General features: G+C 45.1%; 7 protein-coding genes across 7 annotated transcripts; 2 read left to right on the top strand and 5 right to left on the bottom strand.

Annotated features, from left to right (window-relative positions):
- Positions 1-246: 246 nt before the first annotated feature.
- AGABI2DRAFT_194364 (hypothetical protein) lies at positions 247-1,305 on the bottom strand. The gene is made up of 3 exons (XM_006463511.1): positions 946-1,305; positions 520-892; positions 247-456 (listed from the first exon to the last, which is right to left on the bottom strand). Exons 1-3 carry the CDS (start codon positions 1,298-1,300, stop codon positions 324-326), a joined length of 861 nt encoding a protein of 286 aa, XP_006463574.1. The 5' UTR covers positions 1,301-1,305; the 3' UTR covers positions 247-323.
- Positions 1,306-2,124: 819 nt separating this feature from the next.
- Positions 2,125-3,083, bottom strand: AGABI2DRAFT_120383 (hypothetical protein; the record flags this gene model as incomplete). The annotated part of the gene is made up of 3 exons (XM_006463510.1): positions 2,125-2,254; positions 2,307-2,679; positions 2,732-3,083. The coding sequence occupies 3 exons, from the start codon at positions 3,081-3,083 to the stop codon at positions 2,125-2,127; spliced, it is 855 nt and encodes a 284-aa protein (XP_006463573.1).
- A 1,038-nt stretch (positions 3,084-4,121) lies between these two features.
- Positions 4,122-4,590, bottom strand: AGABI2DRAFT_152717 (hypothetical protein; the record flags this gene model as incomplete). Its single annotated transcript, XM_006463509.1, has 4 exons — positions 4,122-4,177; positions 4,234-4,414; positions 4,469-4,517; positions 4,574-4,590. The coding sequence occupies 4 exons, from the start codon at positions 4,588-4,590 to the stop codon at positions 4,122-4,124; spliced, it is 303 nt and encodes a 100-aa protein (XP_006463572.1).
- A 692-nt stretch (positions 4,591-5,282) lies between these two features.
- On the bottom strand, positions 5,283-9,432 carry AGABI2DRAFT_179884 (hypothetical protein). The gene is made up of 18 exons (XM_006463508.1): positions 9,200-9,432; positions 8,847-9,148; positions 8,595-8,789; positions 8,469-8,535; positions 8,385-8,408; positions 8,187-8,328; positions 8,062-8,120; positions 7,842-8,006; positions 7,745-7,793; positions 7,504-7,613; positions 7,394-7,446; positions 7,301-7,335; positions 7,148-7,250; positions 6,560-7,091; positions 6,481-6,509; positions 6,313-6,430; positions 5,978-6,249; positions 5,283-5,920 (listed from the first exon to the last, which is right to left on the bottom strand). The coding sequence occupies exons 1-18, from the start codon at positions 9,360-9,362 to the stop codon at positions 5,444-5,446; spliced, it is 2,895 nt and encodes a 964-aa protein (XP_006463571.1). The 5' UTR covers positions 9,363-9,432; the 3' UTR covers positions 5,283-5,443.
- A 1,295-nt stretch (positions 9,433-10,727) lies between these two features.
- On the top strand, positions 10,728-11,003 carry AGABI2DRAFT_194360 (hypothetical protein). Its single transcript, XM_006463507.1, has one exon. It carries the CDS (start codon positions 10,759-10,761, stop codon positions 10,912-10,914), a length of 156 nt encoding a protein of 51 aa, XP_006463570.1. The 5' UTR covers positions 10,728-10,758; the 3' UTR covers positions 10,915-11,003.
- A 594-nt stretch (positions 11,004-11,597) lies between these two features.
- AGABI2DRAFT_194359 (hypothetical protein) lies at positions 11,598-12,495 on the top strand. Its single transcript, XM_006463506.1, has 4 exons — positions 11,598-11,823; positions 11,876-11,994; positions 12,042-12,169; positions 12,218-12,495. The coding sequence occupies exons 1-4, from the start codon at positions 11,686-11,688 to the stop codon at positions 12,394-12,396; spliced, it is 564 nt and encodes a 187-aa protein (XP_006463569.1). The 5' UTR covers positions 11,598-11,685; the 3' UTR covers positions 12,397-12,495.
- Positions 12,496-14,388: 1,893 nt separating this feature from the next.
- Positions 14,389-15,583, bottom strand: AGABI2DRAFT_74007 (hypothetical protein; the record flags this gene model as incomplete). The annotated part of the gene is made up of 3 exons (XM_006463505.1): positions 14,389-14,524; positions 14,577-15,211; positions 15,272-15,583. 3 exons carry the CDS (start codon positions 15,581-15,583, stop codon positions 14,389-14,391), a joined length of 1,083 nt encoding a protein of 360 aa, XP_006463568.1.
- Positions 15,584-20,067: the final 4,484 nt, after the last annotated feature.

The raw sequence follows: 20,067 nt of genomic DNA, 5'->3' as shown, positions 1-20,067 counted from the left end.
CAAGGTAATCTTGCAGAATTCGGAAAAGTTACGGAGGAGAAAAAATCTTATGGGGACGTTGCGTCCTCGACGGTGCAACAGGCTGATAATATGTTGCCCGCATTTACGTCTTCGAAGACGATTCGAGTGTTGGATATAGAGGAAGGATCGGAGAGCCCGATTCGTGAGCCTCCACTTGATGATATATGTTCGGACGAAAAGACCTCTGTTTCGAGCAAAAGTGGATGGTGTCATCCCAATATTTCCGTGGTACCATGTAGCTGTTTCCGTCGCTCAAAATTATGGGATAGCAATCTAAGCGAGCACTATCTAGTCCTCTTTAATTAATAATCATAGAATACTAAAGCTCGCAACTCAATCGACTCCCGGAATGGGGCATCTGGGGGTGTGGTTGGATCTTGAAAACCGGTATGCGGAGTCAACACTGCAACGCTGCCGTCTTGTATTGAATCAAAGCTACCAGATCAAAGTGCATTTGTAGTCAGCCTTAGTCAAAGTCGCCTAGATCATGCAACTAACCATTTAATCAGCACTACTTCGTCTGGGGTCGTTCCACGTTGATATTTCCATTGATGTTTTGGGTTATATTTCACTGCCATCGTCTCCCCTGTATGGGTTGGGAACAGAGTCGTAACAGGGAATAAGTCGCTTTCCATGTCTACACTTCGGAAGTCACATAGTGCGAGTGGCCAATCAAGCGCTGGGTTTTCAATGGGCCGCCAAAGGTTGATGATTTGGAAACGTCGTTTAAGCAGAGTGTCAGCTTCTTCAGGAAGATGACGACGAACGCGGATTATAGAAGCGGCCGTTGTTTGGTCTACATGTGCCAGGGAAACTGGCTGTCGACGTTCGGAGGATGTCTCGGGCTCGCCTGGACGGCGGAGACGATGAGCTGTACGACTTGTCAATCCAGGACAAACTACGAGACGGTGTAAATTAACTTACTATGATCGAAAAGAACGACTCGAGATGCACCGGTGACATCTTTTATGAGTTGAATGCTCTCTGGGTAATACTCCTCTTTGACTTTCTTTTCATCCTGAAAATCACTCGCATGCATTTTCGTAGGACGTACGCAGAACAGAAAACCTGTCCTATCGAGCGAGTAAAGGTGCTCCTGTCCACGAATATTCTCAATCATCACGTTCACTTGCCCCTCTTCGAAGTTCCTCTCCTCCACCCCAGTCACCGGATCGTTGGAAGTAAAGTCCCAGCGTGCCTGAGAACCATCCCCAGGTGGTATTGAATACTTAATTGAAGCTGGGACTGTGTCTTGGTTCGTAATGGGAGTAGCGGACATGAGGGTGGAACTTGAGGGGACAGCTGCTGCGCGTTTGCTTCTCCGGTGTGCCAATATAAACGTAAACGTGAAATTGAGTATGATTCATCATATGATGATCGAGAAGCATCAGGGGCCCAATGAGCATAATGATGACAAAGGTAGACAGTGCGGTAGTGAGAAAAAGTAGACATAACGGTCAGTCATGCCTTAGTACCACCACGAAGATGGAACTTGGCACCTGCAGTTAGCACATTTTGCCAGCTAATTTAGAGATCTCGTGCTGTAGGCGCTCGATTAGATTCTTCTGTGCCAAACCCCACACCGTTCCCGATGTGGTATATTAAAGGTTTCCGGTGCTTTCCATGACACATGTGCCAGGATTTTGCTAGCATCATCAGTGGGAATGTCGACGACATTCATTACATTCCCAGGATTGTTAAGTTTAAGCAGGACAGCATTGAACATGATAGGAACCAGGCTGATGCTGCCTGGATTCTGGCCTGACCGCTTTATGCAGGCTTTATATGAATACTTAGATTTGTTTGGCTATACTAACAGTGCATGGGTGAATGAGACGCGGCGTCGGAAAGGTTGAATGCTAATCATTACTGTAGTATGATGTATGTGCATTCACGATACTCATATGTTGTTCTATCAGCTACATTATCACTGTTGATCAGGTTACGGCTCCAGGGTATGGCGTTAGCTTGCATTGACGGGTTCACAACGGAAAGAAAGCGTGGTTATCAAGTACTTTGACTCAAAGATAAGTGTTCTCCATAATCAATAATCGGTAACAAAATGCTATACATAAATTTACTTGCACTTGCATTTATGTCGAATCAGTCATAGAATACCAAAGCCCTCAATTCGATTGACTCCCGCAAGGGAGTACCTAGGGGCGTTGTAGGATCTTGAAAACCGGTATGCGGTGTTAATATTGCAACGCTGCCGTCCTGAATCGAATCAAAGCTGACAGGTCAAGGTGAGCCGAGTTCTAATTCGCTCAAATCATTCAACTAACCATTTAATCAACACTGCTTCGTCCGGGGTCATTCCGCGTTGATACTTCCACTGGTGCTTTGGATTATGTTTTACTGCCATCGTCTCCCCCACATGGGTTGGGAATATAGTTGTAACAGGGAAAAGGTCGCTTTTCATATCTACGCTTCTGAAGTCACAGAGGGCCAGTGGCCAATCAAGTGCTGGGTTTTCGATGGGCCGCCAAAGGTTGATAATTTGGAAACGGCGCTTGAGTAGGGAGTCGGCTTCTTCAGGAATATGACGACGGACGCGAGTGATAGAAGCAGCCGTTGTCTGATCTACATGCGCCAGAGAAACAGGTTGCCGACGATCGGAGGATGTTTCGAGCTCGTCAGGACGATGGGCGCGGCGAGCTTTACAACTTGTCATGGAGGGCAAACTATGGGACGACATGAATAAACTTACTATGATCGAAAATAACAACTCGAGATGCGCCTGTGACATCCTTTATGAACTGAATGCTCTCTGGGTAATACTCCTCTTTGACCTTCTCGTCATCTCGAAAGTCGCTCGCACGCATTTTTGTCGGATGTTCGCAGAATTGAAAGCCTGTGCGATTGAGCGAGTAAAGGTGCTCCTGTCCACGAACATTCTCAACCGTTACGCCCATGTGCTCTTCTTCGAAGTTCTTCTCCGCCAAACCAGTCACCGGATCGGTGAGAGTATGTCGATGTGCCTGAGACCCATCTTTGGGTGGTACTGAATATTTGATGGTGGCGGGCACTGTGTCTTGGTTCGTAAGGGGAGTAGCGGACATGATGGTGGAACTTGAGAGGGCAACTGCTTTGCGTTTGTTTCCCCTGTTCTTTATATTATAAACGTGGATGTAATTGAGAGCCGCGAATCATATGATACCAGAGAAGCAGATGACAAAGGCAGAGACCGCGCTAGTGAGAAAAAGTAACTTATGTAGATTGGTTGTTCCTCCACGACTAGGGAAAGGATACGATGTATCTGCACCACGGTCCCACGGAAACAGGGCCTCCAGTCAGGAAATTTCGCCCAGCCACTTCCGCTATTCTGTGAGCGCTGTAGGTGAAGTTAGATCAGACTTATCTTATGACGACTGTGACTTTGATGTAATATTGATGTTACCTCGAGTGACACGATCTTTGTGGGAAATCAGTTTTAGGCAGTCATACATCGGGGACGGCGCAGGGGGGTTGATCTATAGAAGTTCTATAGAGCGGCTTTTTCGGTATCATCAACAGCAGTTAACAAGCATGAAACCCAAACGGCTACCTTCCGGCCTTTGTCTAGTTGCCGTAGTATTTTCGATTATCTATTTTTCGGAACAGAAGCTGATCATGAACTGAAACTGAACAGCCTTTTCTTTGCCATAAGCGCTTGCTTGCTCCTATGCCGTCACTGTCCAGCGCTCAGTTAACCTGCGGGGTCTGGACTCTAGCGTCAATTGGCGTTAGGTTTCATCGCGATACCAACGATGCTGGTATTTGGGAACTCGTCGAATGGGTCATTATCGATTCGATTGCTTGTCTGAATTCGGATTCCGGAAGCTCTGGAGAGGTAACCGAAGAAGTACTGTAGTAGGTGAACTATGAGGAAAATATAATGCGACCTATTGTTTCCAAATATGCAAAGGAGTTAGGCATCTATGTGGCTCTGACAAATTACGGCAATGATACAGTCGCCTCGAATCTGTTCACTTATTATTCTTTCTAGGTCTCAAAAATCACAATTCGTGAGTCATCCGGCTTCATTAAGATTCACTAATCATATGATGATAGTACATGATAATACACATTGAACCCGGCTAAAGGAAGGCAGACATTCCTTACAAGGCGCGGTTGATATCCTGCTGAGCATTTCCCTTGTCACGTCGTGCCTGGCCTGATCATAACGACGATCAATGACACCGGATGGGCGAGCAAGTGGATGTTACAAACCTTGCGCCTGCTGTGCACTGTCTCCGGTAACAGCACCGAGGGTCGAATCTTTCATTCCCCCAGCACGATCCTTAGTGCCCTCCGCATACCCTTGACCACGTGCAGCCTGGACCTCAGCGTGTCCTTCTTGCTGTTCTTGTTGGCCAGAGTGTTTGAGATTTTCTGAGAAAATCTTTCCAGCCTACACGAGCGATTTAAGTCAAAAACATGAATGAGAAACATTGAACGTGCGTACGCCTTCTTTCATAGAACCCTTGGTAGCGTGGTATTGGCCACCGGTCTTACTACGAAACATGAGATTTGATACTAGGTGATTTTAGAATAAGCAAAAAAAACATACCTGGGATCACTGGACATGATGATTATAGATTAAAACTTGAGTGGTAAAGTGATTTGCGATATGTGATGAGTGTAGTTGAGTAGTTGACTGACAGTAGTTTCGTCGAGCCAACCACTTTATATACGACAAAGTTTGGAGTTTCATGGGACCATGAACGCATATTGAATACCGTGCTGCGTCATGAAATACCAATGTGGAGTGAATTAGACGAGTTATTTTTAGTTAACCGTGATTTCAAAGTCATCTCCATCTCTCATACGTTCATTGATGACGCCCATGGCTCTGTGTTCGCGATTCTATTAATTATCAAGGATTGTGGCCAATCTTAGTTGTTACACCATGATGTCGTCACTCGCATCACCCTTTTCCGGTACGAGCGATAAATTATATCTTTCCTTATCTTTGTTATGTCTCCTGCTTTTCATAAATCCTCTATGCCATAACTAAGGTAGCTAGCAAGGCCTAGGTTTCATTCCTATCACCTGAAATCTAGAATTTTATTAGTATATTATATTTATCGCAAACAATACAAGTCCTGCCGAATTAAGGGACCAGCGCAGTCGCAAGAGCGTTTGGGAAGTTGTCACTGCTTTATGCCTTTTCGACGACTCTTATTTTCAGCGTACCCTGTAAATCTCAGATTTCACCCGTAATCTGTAGCGAAATGCAACTTGTGTTCTAGTAGTCCTGTAATGTTTCGTTATCGTCTACTTAAATTTCCCTTCTCTGTATTTCGTAAACTAAGAGGGATCGGGAAACTAGGGAATTACAACCGGTAGGTATAGCGATCTCGTAACTATCTGGTCAATGTCAATAGCCCAACGATACCAAAACTTGGTATCAACAAATCGGCAACGGGGAAAATTAGCCTCATAAATCCTCAAAAGCACTAGCAACAACCTCCTTCTGTTGTCTCTGATACACCTTCCCAACGCCAGGAGCCGGAATCGCACTTTCCTTCCTCCCTCTATACCCCAACCAATTCCTTCTCGAATTCAAACCAACTTCCTCCAAAACATTCTCGATCCTCTCCTTCACATGAGTCCAAGCACCTTGATTTCTAGGTTCCTCCTGCAGCCAACATAGCTCCAAGTCATGTAGTCTTTCATCGTAAAGTTCAAGTGTTTCACGGAGTTGAGAGAATGGGAATGGTGCCAGTTCTTCGATTCGTATGAAAGATACCTCATCAACCAAGTTACGCGCTTCACGTTCTTTGATGAGTTCGTAATATAGTTTGCCAGTCAGCAAAACGATCCGCTTGGTTTTTGAAGGGTTTGCAAGAGGATCTTGAAGCACAGGTTTGAATGTTGTTCCTGATTCGAGCTCCGCTAACGATGATGAAGACGCCTGGACGCAAATGAATCAACCTACAATTCGTATGACAATGGATTTCAAACGACTTACAGCCAACCTCAACAATCCTTTCGGTCCAACTATAACCAACGGCTTCCTATAACTCCTCTTCATCTGTCTCCTCAACAAATGGAAATACTGAGCGGGTGCAGTAGGAAACACGACGTGCATATTGATACTCCTGGGATCTGTTTCGTCCTCCGTATATCTATCATTCGTCAATTGCAACATGCGTTCCATTCGGGAAGATGAATGTTCTGGACCGGCACCATCAAGTCCATGAGGAAGTTGCAGGACAATAGCACTCTGTTTAAGCCATTTGGCTATTGATGGGGTGGTATTAGTTAGTTAGTGCGCATTCGAGTGGGATATATGGCAAAACGCACTTTCAGAGGAAGAAATGTAGGTATCAATCATGATCTGAGCGCCATTAAAGAAGTCTCCAAATTGCGCTTCCCAGATGGGGAGTAATGTAGGGCGTTCCCAACTAGCACCGTATTCAAACTGCGAAGAACTGGTCAGTGTCAGAGGTGAGAAAAAAAAGGAAGACTCACGCCGAGCACCGCGAATTCACTCAAAGAACCTAAGAAAGAGATAATCAGCACTTATTTCTAAAACTTAAAATAAACTCACTGTTGGCCAATTCTAATTTCCCATCCGCACCCAACGCTTCATTCAAAGGCACCACTACACCTTCCGTCTTTTGATTAACTAGCATCGCATGTCTATGACTAAAAGTTCCCCTCCCAACATCCTGTCCCGAAATCCTGACATCAAACCCCTCCTTCATCAACGATCCAAAGGCCAAAGCCTCAGCGGTAGCCCAATCTAATCCTTTCTCCTTCTCCAAACTAGTCAATCTATTCTTCACGTGTCGCACTAACTTTGGATGGAGTTCGAAGCCTTCGGGTACCCAGACTGAGGTTTTACCAATGTCTTTGAGAAGATCCTTTGCGACTCCAGTTGGAATTTGTGAGTTGGATAGGGACGACGATTTGATGGAAGGAGAAGACGGCCAGGAGACTTCTTTCCATTGACGTTGAAGCATTGGAGCGGATGAGAGAGAGGGATCATAGGATGAAACTTGGGAAAGTTGGGATTCCAGGTGAGATCTATATGCTAATCGAACATCAGAAATATCGTCCTGCGTCAAAACGCCTTCCGACTGAAGATTGGTGTCAATTTTCGAGTATTCCGCAATTTGAGAAGAGTGAGACGCACCAAAAGTTTATGTTCGTAAAGCTCCGGAACTGATTTCCTGGCAGCGATCTTCTCATACATGAGCGGACTGGTGATACCAGGAAGATCAAGCTCATTGTGACCCCTAAGAGAACATTGAAAAAAGTCGGATAACTCATGATGAAAATGAAATACCATCGTCTATACACCAAGAGATCCACAATGATATCCTAAACAGTGTCAAACGAGTCTTTCGGGAGAGTCCCATAAAACGGAGCATATACTTACTTTTCTGAAGTAATTACGATATCGGAAAGCGATGTCCATGGCGCGTACGACGTCTATAATTCCAATAGTTAAGAACGGGGAATTGATTAGGCGAGGAAATGTCATCATACCTTCCGGGTGGTCACCGTTCACATGCAAAACAGGCGCGTTGATGGCTTTTCCAACATCCGAACAATAAGCTGAGGATCTGGCTCCCGATGCTGGAGTGGTATATCCAATGCTAAACGTCGTCGTCTTAGCTTTTGAACCAGAAACTCGTATGCAAAAGTATAGCGTACTTGTTACTAGAACGCGCATTTACAATCAGCAAACAGGGCATTAGGCATAGGCATCGGAAGGTATAAAACTCACTCGACGACCAGATGAACACTTCCACCACTAGTGTAGTGCGGTAGATTACCTGGATCGAAGATATTAGAGTCGAACTTCTATTAACAGAGCTACTCACTGAGTCCCAAGCTTTCCATCACAACACCTTGACCAGTAAAGCTCGCGTCACCATGTAACTGAACGCACATCACTTTATCACCCAATTGACAGTCTTCCGGTGAAGTCTTGAGTAACGAAAATTGTTTAGCACGGGTTTTCCCCAGCGCCACAGGATTAACGGCCTCTGCAAAAATCGAGGGTCGACTCAAGTTCAAGATGTTGGGTTCATATGTGCGTACCGAGATGGGACGGATTAGGAAGTAATGAGACTTTGATAGGGTTTTCTGCACCATCGTAACTGAGTGTTGGAGATGAAACTGGTGTGATCTACTTAGCTTATAGGACGGGTTAGGAAAGAAAATACTTGCCCAAGTGACTCAAAACATCGCCTTCAGCGCCTAATTCCTCAGGATATTCCGATCCACCCTTGATTTTATGGAATAACGCCGTCGGAGAGTACTGCAACAAGTCCGTAAGAAGGTTCAAACGCCCTCTATGGGGCATAGCTATAAAAAATGTTATATCGTGCCTGCTCCGCGGTAAGAAGTGAAGAGGACTCTACCAAGAACAATATGTTGAATACCACCTGTAAAGAAACCAACAGTGTCAATAGGTGTTCATGTGGGGAAAGCAAAAAGAATTTAACCTTGAGCCGCAGACGAGAACAACGTGTCCAAAGCCGGAATCATCGATTCTCCTCCTTCTAGCCCATACTAAAACACACATACGCGTCACCTTGTGCATTCCTCGGCACCACGAAGAGAAAACTCACCCTCTTCAAATTCGGAAATTTGGCCTGCAGAAAGTGATCCAAAACTTCACTTTTGGCCAATAATTCATGAATCCTCCTTTTCTGTTCTTTCTGATCGACTTCAAGTAAAGGTTTATCCGATTCTTTGGGAAGCTTTTGAGATTCGAGGAGATGGGAGAACCAGAGTCGCTCGGTTTTACTAGGTGAGTGCATATACTATAACCAAATACTATCAGTACGACCGGAGAGCAACGGATTGACACGGAAGCGCACCTCGTAACCAATTCTCCCAACATAGACGCTCCTCAAATGATTCTCAATCTCATCCAACGTCCACATCTCGCTCCCCTCGTTGATTTCACCAACACGCTTAGTCCACAGAATTCCGTCGACGTTAAACTTCTTTTCTCTATCCACCAATCCATATCTAGCGGGATATAAAGCAGCGACGTCATCGCGGTGAATTAAATCCAAAGGATCGATTGAAGCCGCTCTATGGCCGTGCGTGCGCATAGAATCAACGTATCTTAGAAGAGCTGCATTATGATGCCTATTGGAGAGTTGTTCGGATGTATCTAGGCACTAGAGTTGAGCTGAAAAAGGGAAAGAGAGAAAGAGAGGCGTACAGTCTGGAAATTCATATTTTGGTGGTGGACGGTATCCAAAGCTTTCGTCGTGATACCCTCTTAAGCCTCCATAGACGACTCTCACAGAAAGATCTCGCGTGCGCGGCTGTGTTGCACCACGACATAAGTGACCAGCGACGGCGCGTCTTGAAATCAAATACATAGTCTCAATAAGGGTATACCGCTAAGAAGGCAGAGTTCAGGACGTGCAAGACCCGGTCAGCCCGTGAATTCGTTTGGCAGTGCGTGTGCGAGAATACATGAAGCAAAGGACGTCCAAGTTATATACAAAACCGCGCCCCTAACCCCGGTCAGCAGATCAAGCTCCGCCCGTTACTACTCCGCAGGGTCGGGACCTCCGACGCTGGAACTTTACATGAACATTCAAATATACCTTACCCTTCCAAGCGAATTATCCTTTCTAGAATGATGTATACGTTGTTGTAGTGCTTGAAGCTTGAAGCGCCATGTTATTGTTTCTCTTTCTTTCCATGTTCACAGGCCGGTAAAAACGATACATTGGGGTGACACAACTTGTTCAACGCATTGCTTCAATCATCCACTGGCATGTCTTCCAAATTATCACTTACAATCTCTCTACTCGACTTCTGCTGATATGGCCCTGGCGGCGCTCGATACAGAATTGCTTCCTTATGTAAATCAAAATAACGGCTCAATAGTTTCCATTCGAGTAGAGCAAGCCTTTTCCTCATATCATCAATTTCTAGTCGCGTCGTCGCGTGGAAGACCTTTTCTCATGCATGAAACTCTTCACGCTATTCCAAGTTCCTACTCCGCCCCGAGAGCTAATGTCCTCGTGCTATACAAGTATAATAATAGACTAGTAAAAATAGAAATACCCTCGCATACTGAAACCATTCCGAGTCGTATATCCTTGTCTTTCCATTTTGCACTCAGAGGAAGTATACCGTCAAAAAACAAGAGCCGTGTGCTTGTAAAACTCTCCCTAAATTCCTTCGGTGAACTAGCTAACCTGAAGGTCGTCAACGGTTTCGATACTCAAGTTTTCCTTACAGAGAATCACGCATCGCGGCCCCTCACATCGATCGAATATTCAGAGTCCGCCGCCTTGTCAAGCCCAACGAGAAAATCCGCCTTTGTCAATCGAAACCATGAACCAAGACCTTGAACTTATCACAAGTTTGCCACCTCAGGATGCCCGCGGGCCAGGCTGGGACAAAATAGGCCGAACTCTTGCAATCCTCAGTGAACAAATTCCCCGGATGGCTCACAGGCAGAATGTGCGTATCGGTTCAGCTGTGTTCACTTTCCCCACTGATTATTTGTGGTAGAATTTTCAACACCAGAACAATGATCTATCTACTGGCCTGAATCAAACAATTGATCGCATGAACGAGTTGGACACTGCCGCGATGGAACAACGGGCCACACGAATCGAGGCCGAGTCAATCATTTCTCTTTCAACGTCAGTTGTACTGTGTTGTACTAATTTCAATCTAATAGGCTTGCTGCGGTACCTATACGACTGTTAAATGGCACCAGCAACAACACATCTCGTATTGAATATCCCCCTCCGCATGTCCCTGGTGGTGCCTTACCTGCCACCAAAGCTGGTGCTTGGCTTGTCAATGGTAGGGTGTTTTCAACATTCTAGATACCGAGGCAGGGCGGATAAGAGAGTTTATGGATTATATCGGTTTAACGGGTCCTCTTCGTTAGTTTCTTCCGTATAGAATTTGAACCTGAACTGTACACATAACTAGACCTGTCATTACTATAGCCATTCTACCTGTAGCCTCTGTTAAAATACATCGCTAGGCTCCTCGTTGATTCATCTGATGAGGCAGCTGGAATACAGAGGGCAGTTCACCTTTTCCTGTATCTCGACGCGAGGTATTTATGACATCGACAGCATATAGTCATCTTTTACCACACAGTGCTAGTGTTCTCTGGCATCTCCAGGGTCTAGTACCTACCTCGGCAATGGATCTCGAATATAAGATATTCTCCTCTCTCTCACTCTCCAACCTCTTTTATTGCAGTCTTCTCTGACGGCGGTTATTTCATGAAATTGAAGGTTGATCAGACGCGTCATCTCAACATCATCTTCTCCAACCGCATAGAGGAGAAGCCGAGGGAATATTTTCGTAAAGCAATCAAAGAAGAATACCCGAATCAATGACGACACGACAGGTCGTTTCTTCTCTGCCAATTTTGCCTTCTTCGTATCTTGCTCTTTAAAACATCAGACCGTTTTTCCATTTTTGAATGCTCGCCGGCAAGTCACTTCCATGACGCGTAAACCCTCGCATTGCGCATTCCCCACAACTTGTATTGCAACATCGTGGATATGGAATGCGGGCTAATACAGCAATTTGTGGTACATAGTAGTATCGCTGCTTACATACTTATACCACGATCACTTGTCGCGTTCCTTACCACGCCGATCTTTCAAATATCAAAGTCTGACACGCGCCACAGCGTCAATCATCCCTCCTTTGAACATGGACCACCAACAACTCGTCCCCGTGCAGTTCCCTCTCCCAAATATACAGGCTGACCAGCTTCCTCCACCAGACTGGGACGCAGTGGGCAATGCTTTAGCTACCCTCGGCCAACAAGCTCACCGAATGGCTCAAGTTGTGCGTATCTATTCAGGCACTTTTAGTTTTTCTGGCTAATCGTTTGCAATAGAACGTCCAGGCACAGCTTAATGCTCTGCTCAACGGCATGAATCAAATGATTAATGGTATTAACAATTTGGGCGGACATATCACCGCCTTGGATCAGCGAACCGCGAGGATCGAGGCCGAGTCGGTCATTCCTCTTTCACACCATTCTTTTTCACTAATTTGATTAGACTTACTCTGTTACCTATGCGAATCTTTAACGCCAGTGCCAGCGACACGGCTCCTCTCGCATATCCGCCTCCGCATGTCTCTGGTGGTGCCTTACCCAAGACTAAGTATGATGCTCATCGCATTAACGGTATCTGTTCATTATGATATGTCTACTTCCAAATCTCAATAGTTCTAGGCGCTGAAGCCCTCGCTGCCCTCCAAGCTCTCGGTGTTTTAAACATTCCCCACACTGAGGCAGAGCGGATCAAAGCCTTTCATGATTACATTGGTTTAAGGGTGCCTACTGAAGGGAGCGAAGACATTCAACAAGCGTCTTCGGCGATGATAAGACAACAACGTTACAGTATGGATTGACAGGAGATTTTATAGAAGAAGGATGAGAGGTCAAAGACGTGATGACGAGCGAAGTATGAGAAGATGGGCACAAGAGAGTTTTGGTGTGAAGAGGACAATATTCTAGACAATCCACTCGCACCCTCTTTACAAATACATCCCCAGAACTACTCGAAAGTTTTTTCCCTCACCGATGGATCTCGAGTTCAACATTTTCACCTCAAACTCTCAATTCTCTTACAGTCTTGTTGCAGTACTCCGCGACGCCACTATTCAACAATTGAATTGAAGGTAAAGCGAAAAATCCTGATGGTGGTAAAAAGGTAGAAAGATATTTTCATTGTGTCGATCTATGATCGCATTCATCAAAGTCTCATCAAAGTCTCATCACTTCCCCATCTCGATGCATATCCCACTCTCTAGAAAGAACTCTGCATTTGAAACTGAACTCCCAACTTTTGTATAGGCACGTTGAATCCTACGGCGTCACAGCAAACCCATAATTAAATAATTAAACTCTAATGTAAGCATGAAAAGCTTTAATCCGCTCTCCCTCACTATCAGGAATATTCGGAACACAGAGAGTTTGGAGGGCAGCAAGAGCTTCATCACCTAAGAAATTTGAACTAGCGATTATGGCAAGTACTAGAAAGAGAAATAACGAAACATAAAATACCATTAATATGAAAAGCATCATTTTTAGTGATATTAATAGGTGAAATTTGAAACACCACCACGGACATGCGGAGGTGGATATGCCAGTAGATCCGTATTGCTAGCACTCCGGTTATACACTCGTACACGCAACATAGTAAGACTTGTTCAAAATCAAAATAAGCGCGTTTGAAAGAAAGATAAAAAAAATGACTGACTTATTTAGTGTTCTCTCGCTCCGCTCATTCATGGTGATCAGAACAGCGCTCAAATTGTTGATACCATAGGTCACTCTATCAAAACCTTCCAAGAGGACATCATCAAATGTTTGAACGTTCTACACTCACACATTGGATCAACAAACCACACAATTACGATAATAGGCAGCTCTCAAAAACGGATAGTACTAAGTAACGCACATTATTGGGCATAGCCGATTCGAGATGGTCTGCGTTCTCGGGCTGGGGGAGCAAGCTGCGAGATGAGTTTTAAACCTTTCGGTCGATTCTAGACATTATTAACTCTAGGCGTCGGACTTTATATCATTCTCGATCGAATGTCTTGGAAACAAGTAGGGCCACGACAGATTCCCCAGTGAGGAAGAAAAGTTTTTTTTTCATCCTACTACGAAAAAAATAAAAATAAAAAATTTCAAAAAAAACCAAAAAAAAATCTAAATGATTAATAATCTGTCCATAAGTCGAGAGAGAGAGACATTCTTGTGCTTTCAAAAAAACCGATAAACGTAGCTAAGCTAAAGTCGATAGATAGATAGATAGATCTGTAGGTAGGTAGGTAGGTAGGTAGATCATAACAGAAAAGAGAAGGGGATCGTAGTATTAGATAATACGTCCTAGAGCCAAAGACAAAAAAAAAGATCATGAGAGAAAAAAAAGTCTAGTTTAGAGAGAAAAAAGAGAGGAAGAAAAAAAAGATCGTCAAAAGAGATAAGAAAAAAAAGGGGAGATAAAAGAGGTTGTCGCTGTCCGTTTTTTTTCGTAGTTCATGACAGAAGAGAGTAATAGTAGTAAAGACTGTATGTAAAAAACCATTAAAAAGATGCTGTGTGCGAGACAAACGAGAAACGTCTGCGTGATGAGTGATTGGAGGGATTGATATAACAAATGAAACAAGAAAAGAAAAGGAAAACAAATCCAAGAAAAGAAAAAAGGAGAGCAGTGAAGACGGTCCGGGATGCAAGCAAGAAAAAAAAAACAATTATGCCGAGAGAGAGAAAGAAAGAAAGAAAAAATGATGCTAAGATAAAAAAAAAGGTTCCCAAGTTTTCTTCTAGCGCGTCGTTTCTTCTCTAACTGCGTATCTCATTTCACTTCCTTTCGTGTCTTGTGTCTTCGGTCTTCACATCTGACTGACTTCAACTTTTCGAAGACTCGGCGAGTTGCTTCCCGCATAATCCATCACAGGTAACCCCTCAAATTGCGCCTTTCCAACCACTTCCATCGCAACATCATGTCCATAATGTTCCGCTAGTTGACTACAAAAAACCGTCAGTCAAGCCAAGTAAATTCACAAACGATTAAACGCACCTAGTATACTGATCCATAATCACAGCCATACTATTCGCACTCAACCTATACGCCTTTGGCATCATCCCCTTCCCAAACCTATACGTCACATGATTCGAACACAAAAGCGCCACGATGATAATCCCCACATGCACCGGTGCAAGCACAAACACCACCGTATACCATTTCCTCAAAACCATCCTCTCAAACAGCAAATAATGCAATTTACACCCTGGTAGCACACTTCGTGCATAACATGTTTGACTGACTGTAGCTTCAATAAAGGGGGAGAAGTAGCCACAGCATTGAAGGAGGTTTTGGATTTTTAAGCGACCATCGGCGCCAAGATCTCGAGACCATTGAGCGTTGATTTTACCTTCAAGGTTGAAGGAATGGCGTTTGTAGGCTAGGTAACCTGGTGCCATGAGAATAGCAAATGTGATCCAGAGGAAGAGATTGTAGACGGCGAGGAAGGAACGGTTGTTGAGGAGGATACCGGCCCAACCGATGATAGAGGTGAATAGGCCTATTGAAACGGCGAGAGTAGAGATGACGAGTTCAGGATGGTTGCCTACTCGAATGATGTCGGCTTTGTCCCAGATGTTGAACCAGGTGAGAAGGCAGACGATGAGCCCTATGAGGGTATACGTCGTCAACTAAGGTAGAAAGAGAAATTAATATCAAGTTGAAGTTTAAAAAATGCCATTGAGGCTTACGATGACATTCGCAAAGAACAGCGTCCACTTGAACTTGGTCCACTTCATGTACTTCATGTTCTTGAACCAGCCGCCTTGCGTCAAGTTTACACCATCATAATCATCATCCCCCTCCACAGGCATTCTCGCCTCACCACTTCTAAACGCATCAACCCCTCCACCCATCTTTGCGACCTTCATGCCACCATCACCCTTTTTCCTAGCTCTTCTCCTTGCCGTTCCTTGATTGAGCATAGAATTCGAAAACTTGGTCGGGAGATAGTTCACGCTGAGGGACATGCCAGAACTGGACGACATGAGCTTCGTTTCCATTGCGGGACTGGAAGGAGACATTCCCCCTCGCAGAGGACTTGCACTGCCCGAGTTGCTGCCAAGGCTAGCGTACGAGCCACGAGCAGAACCCGAAGTCATGAAAGGCGGCATTGGTCGTTCAAGGACTTCTCCTATACTACTGTCACCACCGCCGACAGTGGCTCCAACTGCAGTGCTAGTGGCATGGTTCGAAGAGCTCCTGCTACTGTTAGTGGTGCTGGCCATAGCGGAAGATAGGGAAGTATCTGCAAGCTTTCTGCGCTCGAGGTCGTGTACAATGGGGGTAGTTGAAAGGGCCTGGGAGTCGTGGGAGGAAGAGGACGATCGGCTGCACAGTGGGCGGTAGAAGAAGGTAATTACGGAAGAGAAAAGTCGACGGAAGAGAAGAAGAGACAGGGAGTGAAAAAAGGAGGCGATGAGGGCGGAATCCGGATTTCAAAATACGGATCGGGACCACCGTCCGAAAAGAGACAGAAAAGAAAAGTCAGTTTGGGCGGGAGAGAAGAGGAGAAAGAAAGACTGACGACTGTGAGTGAGCATGGTCCATCTGCAAAACGAGTGTGAGGGGCGAACCGAAGATGGAGGGAGAAAGGAACACGCGCAGGCGGCACCATCACTCAAAAATTAAAATAACCACTCACCCCACTCTGCCAGCTCATTAAATACGTAGACCACACCCGCTGCATGCTACCCAGACGTAAACTCGTCCCGCTCACCCCCTTCTCTCCCAGTTCTCTTTCCTTTTTGCCCTACGCTGCACGACGGGCTAGCCTAAAATCTGACGTAATCTCCTTGTCTTCGGCACAACTCGAATCGCCCACCCCCGGCTTCCCCATCGGACCTCGGTAAACGTGTCCGGGCCACAATGACTGCGGAGCGCTGTCTATAACAAAATAGCATACACGTTATCCCGTTCTAGCTCAGACTCTAGTATCGACTTAAACTCGCGATGTAGTAATGCTTGTACGCCAAGCGCACTGCGCAGTTATCCTATCAGCACGAAAAGAATCATCTGGAACTCGTGGCGCCTGACCTCGCGCTTGGCTTTCTTCGATAGACATTAGACACCCTCAGGCGCATGCTCGTCCATCATGTGTTCCCGCTTTTTCTCATCATGTCCTACTAATCTGATGAGAATGTACTCAGCCGTTTTAGTCATTAAGGAACAATATCACACAAGTATCACAGCCCCGCGTCAAATGGCTTTACTTTTTTTTCCAAATCAATAGAATCATACTCATGATCAATCTTCATTTCAGCACTGCTTGCTCGGGTTTATCGATTATGGGCGGTGAATGACGGAGTTAATTCGGAGTTAGACTTTGCACTCACCCACAAAGCTCCAATCCTGCCATATCATATTCGATTGAACGTTCCATCCAATAACGAGACCGTCATCACGCCGTCATGGTTTACCTCATGAACGACGCTCAACGTATTCACCTTATCGGACATTAATCACTAACAATAAAGGACAGCTCAAGTCTGTCGGAATCTCCCTCTCGTGTGCCAACCCTTCTAAAAGAACAACAACAACAGAAAAAAACCCGATGCTTACTTCTACCTCTCCCACGTCTGCTCACAACAATCATGATCATCATTTACGAAAACAAAACAATAACTTTTTCGCTGTTATCCCGGCGCTACACTGTCTCAAAACCCCAAACCCACGGAATCATACGTTTTCTAAGGTGACAACTGCGGTTCGTGTGAATGTGCTAGAGATGAGACAAGGCGGAAGGTGGATAACTATTTCCCGCCGATAATCTTGCTGCCTTATTTGAGATCAATTAAAGAATAATGCTTCAATAACTTTGATTCGATAAAACCGCCACTTTTTCAACCCACTGGCGCCACCGCGCAGTGAATTACTGTAACATATACTATTGCAATAATAACCTAACGCTATTTCGTTAGTATAGACGATTTCCTTCTATAAAGGCAACTAGAAAGTTCTTTAGAGTCAGAATTTACTACATATTCGCTGAGAAAGTAAAGTCACGAGGCGAAACAAGCAAAACTGCGAAACAGAGGAAGGAATTATTCGGCTTGATGATTGCTGATTACGGCATGTCTAGGTGCACCAGCCGGCGTCAAGACGGCGGTAGTCGGAGTCCAGACGGTGGTAGTCGGAGTCCAGACGGCAAGTCGGTCGACTTGACGCCGACTTCTGATGGCGACTGGGCTGGGCTTACTAATACGTGCGAGACGCCGAGTAACGATGATGATCAACTTCCTTGAATTATTCTATGCATGATGCATCTACTTGTTATTGCAGAAACATCATCTCTTTCTTCGGAATATAGATAATCGGTTAAAAAATTTTACCTTGAGCTTGTTACGCTCACTAGCGGTTTTTTCGTGTCCGGCTTTTGCGAGATGACCAAAGAGGAGAACGCAGTGTACGCATCGATCGCGAAGCATTTCTGGTTTTATGAATTCCATCATCTGAACGCTCAAGCCGTACGATTACTTATAGTATTCGAGATCACCACTCCTTATGACCGATCACGATCAGACATTGCCGGCTTGCCTGAACCAACGTTAGTGATCATGATCATGAGTGGTTGCGAACATGGAAAGGTGGGATTGGGCGGGTGATGCCGTGTCTCCTAAGTGTCACCTTCGTGATTGTGAGGGCTGACAAGGCGCGTAAGCTCGTTTTCGTGGCAGACCCTCACTCACGCTAGGGCAAGTTCGAGGTTTACAAGTCCCTGGCCAAGATGTATAGGATTAGGGGGCACGGCCTCATCATCTCCTAGGTCCGAGCCGGGAAGAACCTGCACATCACTCCTCACTCGGCTTATGATCAGCTTGTGATACAATTCGAACAAGTCCATTCTTCTATTTTTAACACGGTCTGTTTCGCGACCTCTACAACCAGCTTTCACCGCCGAAGATCGCAAAACGCTTCAACTTAAACCCGCCTTCCATTCTTTTTCCACCTGAAATAGTGTCGCAAATGAATTTGGTTCCTGTAAACTGATAGAAAGCCATCGGAAAGCCCATGGACATGTTCATTGTTCAACCCGGCTGAATGGTGATGTCACCCCAGTCGTCATATGTGCTCTGCCGAGAAGTTTCACAATTCGCACTATCAGCGCCTTCGATAATCGTTAATCAAATTGACTGGATGTAACCTTTCTACCTCTTCGATTAATTGACCAATTTGAAGGTCTTTTGTCGCTTCGACAACGCTAAGGCGACATAATTCTGTTTGACTCTCTCAGTCTTTACTGCCGCTTCATTCAAAGATCATTCAAACTTTACTTGCCGGAAATGTCCAGACACGACTGTATACTTGAAGGGCCCCTATATAATCACGACCTTACCCTACCTGCTTACGAAGGCATCCTTGACTCTCGCAAGTAATAGGTTCTCTAATTTTTCTTCTTCTTTGGATTCAAATTTTTATTACGCGACGCTCAAATACTGTCCGCGGTACACTAGTTAACATACTGATATAATACTCGAAACAAATTTAAAACGTTGCAGGGGCCCGGAGCTTCCCGATGACATCGAGCCCGGGGGCGAGAGAGGGCTTCGTTATTGCGTACTGTCTGAGAGAATGGAACACAAGGTTTTCTAACACACAGAACAGAGCATAGTTTGAATAATGTCCCAAAAATATAAGAAGATATTTTCGAGAGTCGGGGACGAGCTCATTGCTGCGACGAACGAAGCTGTACCTTTTGTCCCTTTATCACATCCACCCACCCTCCCTGGATGTGAGTCTCCTCTTTATCGACGTATATTCATTGAAGAACGGTGGTTCAGACAGGCGTATCTCTACCAATGCCATTCATGTCAGACAAGCATCTCTGTCGGGGGTTATTTGACGGCTCACCGCTTTCAAGCATAGGAACTACCTGACGGTAGAAAAGCAAGCGAGTTTTTCTAGAATCTCTTGGCTGCTCCTTTTACTCGTACTCAACGAAGCTCATGCTTATGAGGAAGTTAGAAGCTCCGTTCTATGCGTAACTCACTAGCTCCTTCGCTCTACGGCAAAGTTCATCAGGTCCACTCGTTCTTCCTTCGATTTTTAGCTGATCTTTTCTCTCAGCAGCTCGCACTACTCCATGACATATTCTTGCCGGGGCACATCATGGAGTAAATCAAGAGTTCCAGACTGGATTCTGATCTCCTCAAGCGCTCAGCTCCCGAAAAGCGGATCAATGTGGTACACAAGATTAGATTATAGCGATGATACGCGGATGTTGATTTCCAGCATCGGACTCTATGGGAAATTGGCATAACCTAATTCTCATCTCAAGAACCCAAGTTAATGCAGTCTTTTCTGACTTTTCTGACTTCCCAGGCATTCAGAAAGGTTAAATTCAATTAAGAACTACTGAGATCTCTCTACGAGTATAGTTTTGAAAGCCCTGCTCTCGGGATAAATCTGGACTTTGTCTGGGGTACATTTTCGTAAAGCGCGTGATTTGAGTAAGGGCAAGGAACGAATTACGTGGTGCACATTTCAA

This window comes from Agaricus bisporus, assembly GCF_000300575.1.
Source record: "Agaricus bisporus var. bisporus H97 unplaced genomic scaffold AGABI2scaffold_8, whole genome shotgun sequence".
Classification (NCBI taxonomy): domain Eukaryota; kingdom Fungi; phylum Basidiomycota; class Agaricomycetes; order Agaricales; family Agaricaceae; genus Agaricus; species Agaricus bisporus.
The sequence above is the reverse complement of the archived record's forward strand: the minus strand, read 5'-3'. Positions and strand labels throughout refer to the sequence as shown.

Coding starts and splice junctions, on each gene's coding strand:
- AGABI2DRAFT_194364 (XM_006463511.1), bottom strand. CDS start 1,300: ATGTCCGCTACTCCCATTACGAACCAAGACACAGTCCCAGCTTCAATT. Junction 893..945: donor AGTCGTTCTTTTCGATCATA/GTAAGTTAATTT, acceptor CAAGTCGTACAG/CTCATCGTCTCCGCCGTCCA. Junction 457..519: donor GAAGTAGTGCTGATTAAATG/GTTAGTTGCATG, acceptor TTGATCTGGTAG/CTTTGATTCAATACAAGACG.
- AGABI2DRAFT_179884 (XM_006463508.1), bottom strand. CDS start 9,362: ATGTATTTGATTTCAAGACGCGCCGTCGCTGGTCACTTATGTCGTGGT. Junction 8,409..8,468: donor GTTCTCGTCTGCGGCTCAAG/GTTAAATTCTTT, acceptor GTTTCTTTACAG/GTGGTATTCAACATATTGTT. Junction 6,510..6,559: donor GAAATTAGAATTGGCCAACA/GTGAGTTTATTT, acceptor TCTCTTTCTTAG/GTTCTTTGAGTGAATTCGCG.
- AGABI2DRAFT_194360 (XM_006463507.1), top strand. CDS start 10,759: ATGTCCCTGGTGGTGCCTTACCTGCCACCAAAGCTGGTGCTTGGCTTG.
- AGABI2DRAFT_194359 (XM_006463506.1), top strand. CDS start 11,686: ATGGACCACCAACAACTCGTCCCCGTGCAGTTCCCTCTCCCAAATATA. Junction 11,824..11,875: donor CTCACCGAATGGCTCAAGTT/GTGCGTATCTAT, acceptor CGTTTGCAATAG/AACGTCCAGGCACAGCTTAA. Junction 11,995..12,041: donor ACCGCGAGGATCGAGGCCGA/GTCGGTCATTCC, acceptor TAATTTGATTAG/ACTTACTCTGTTACCTATGC.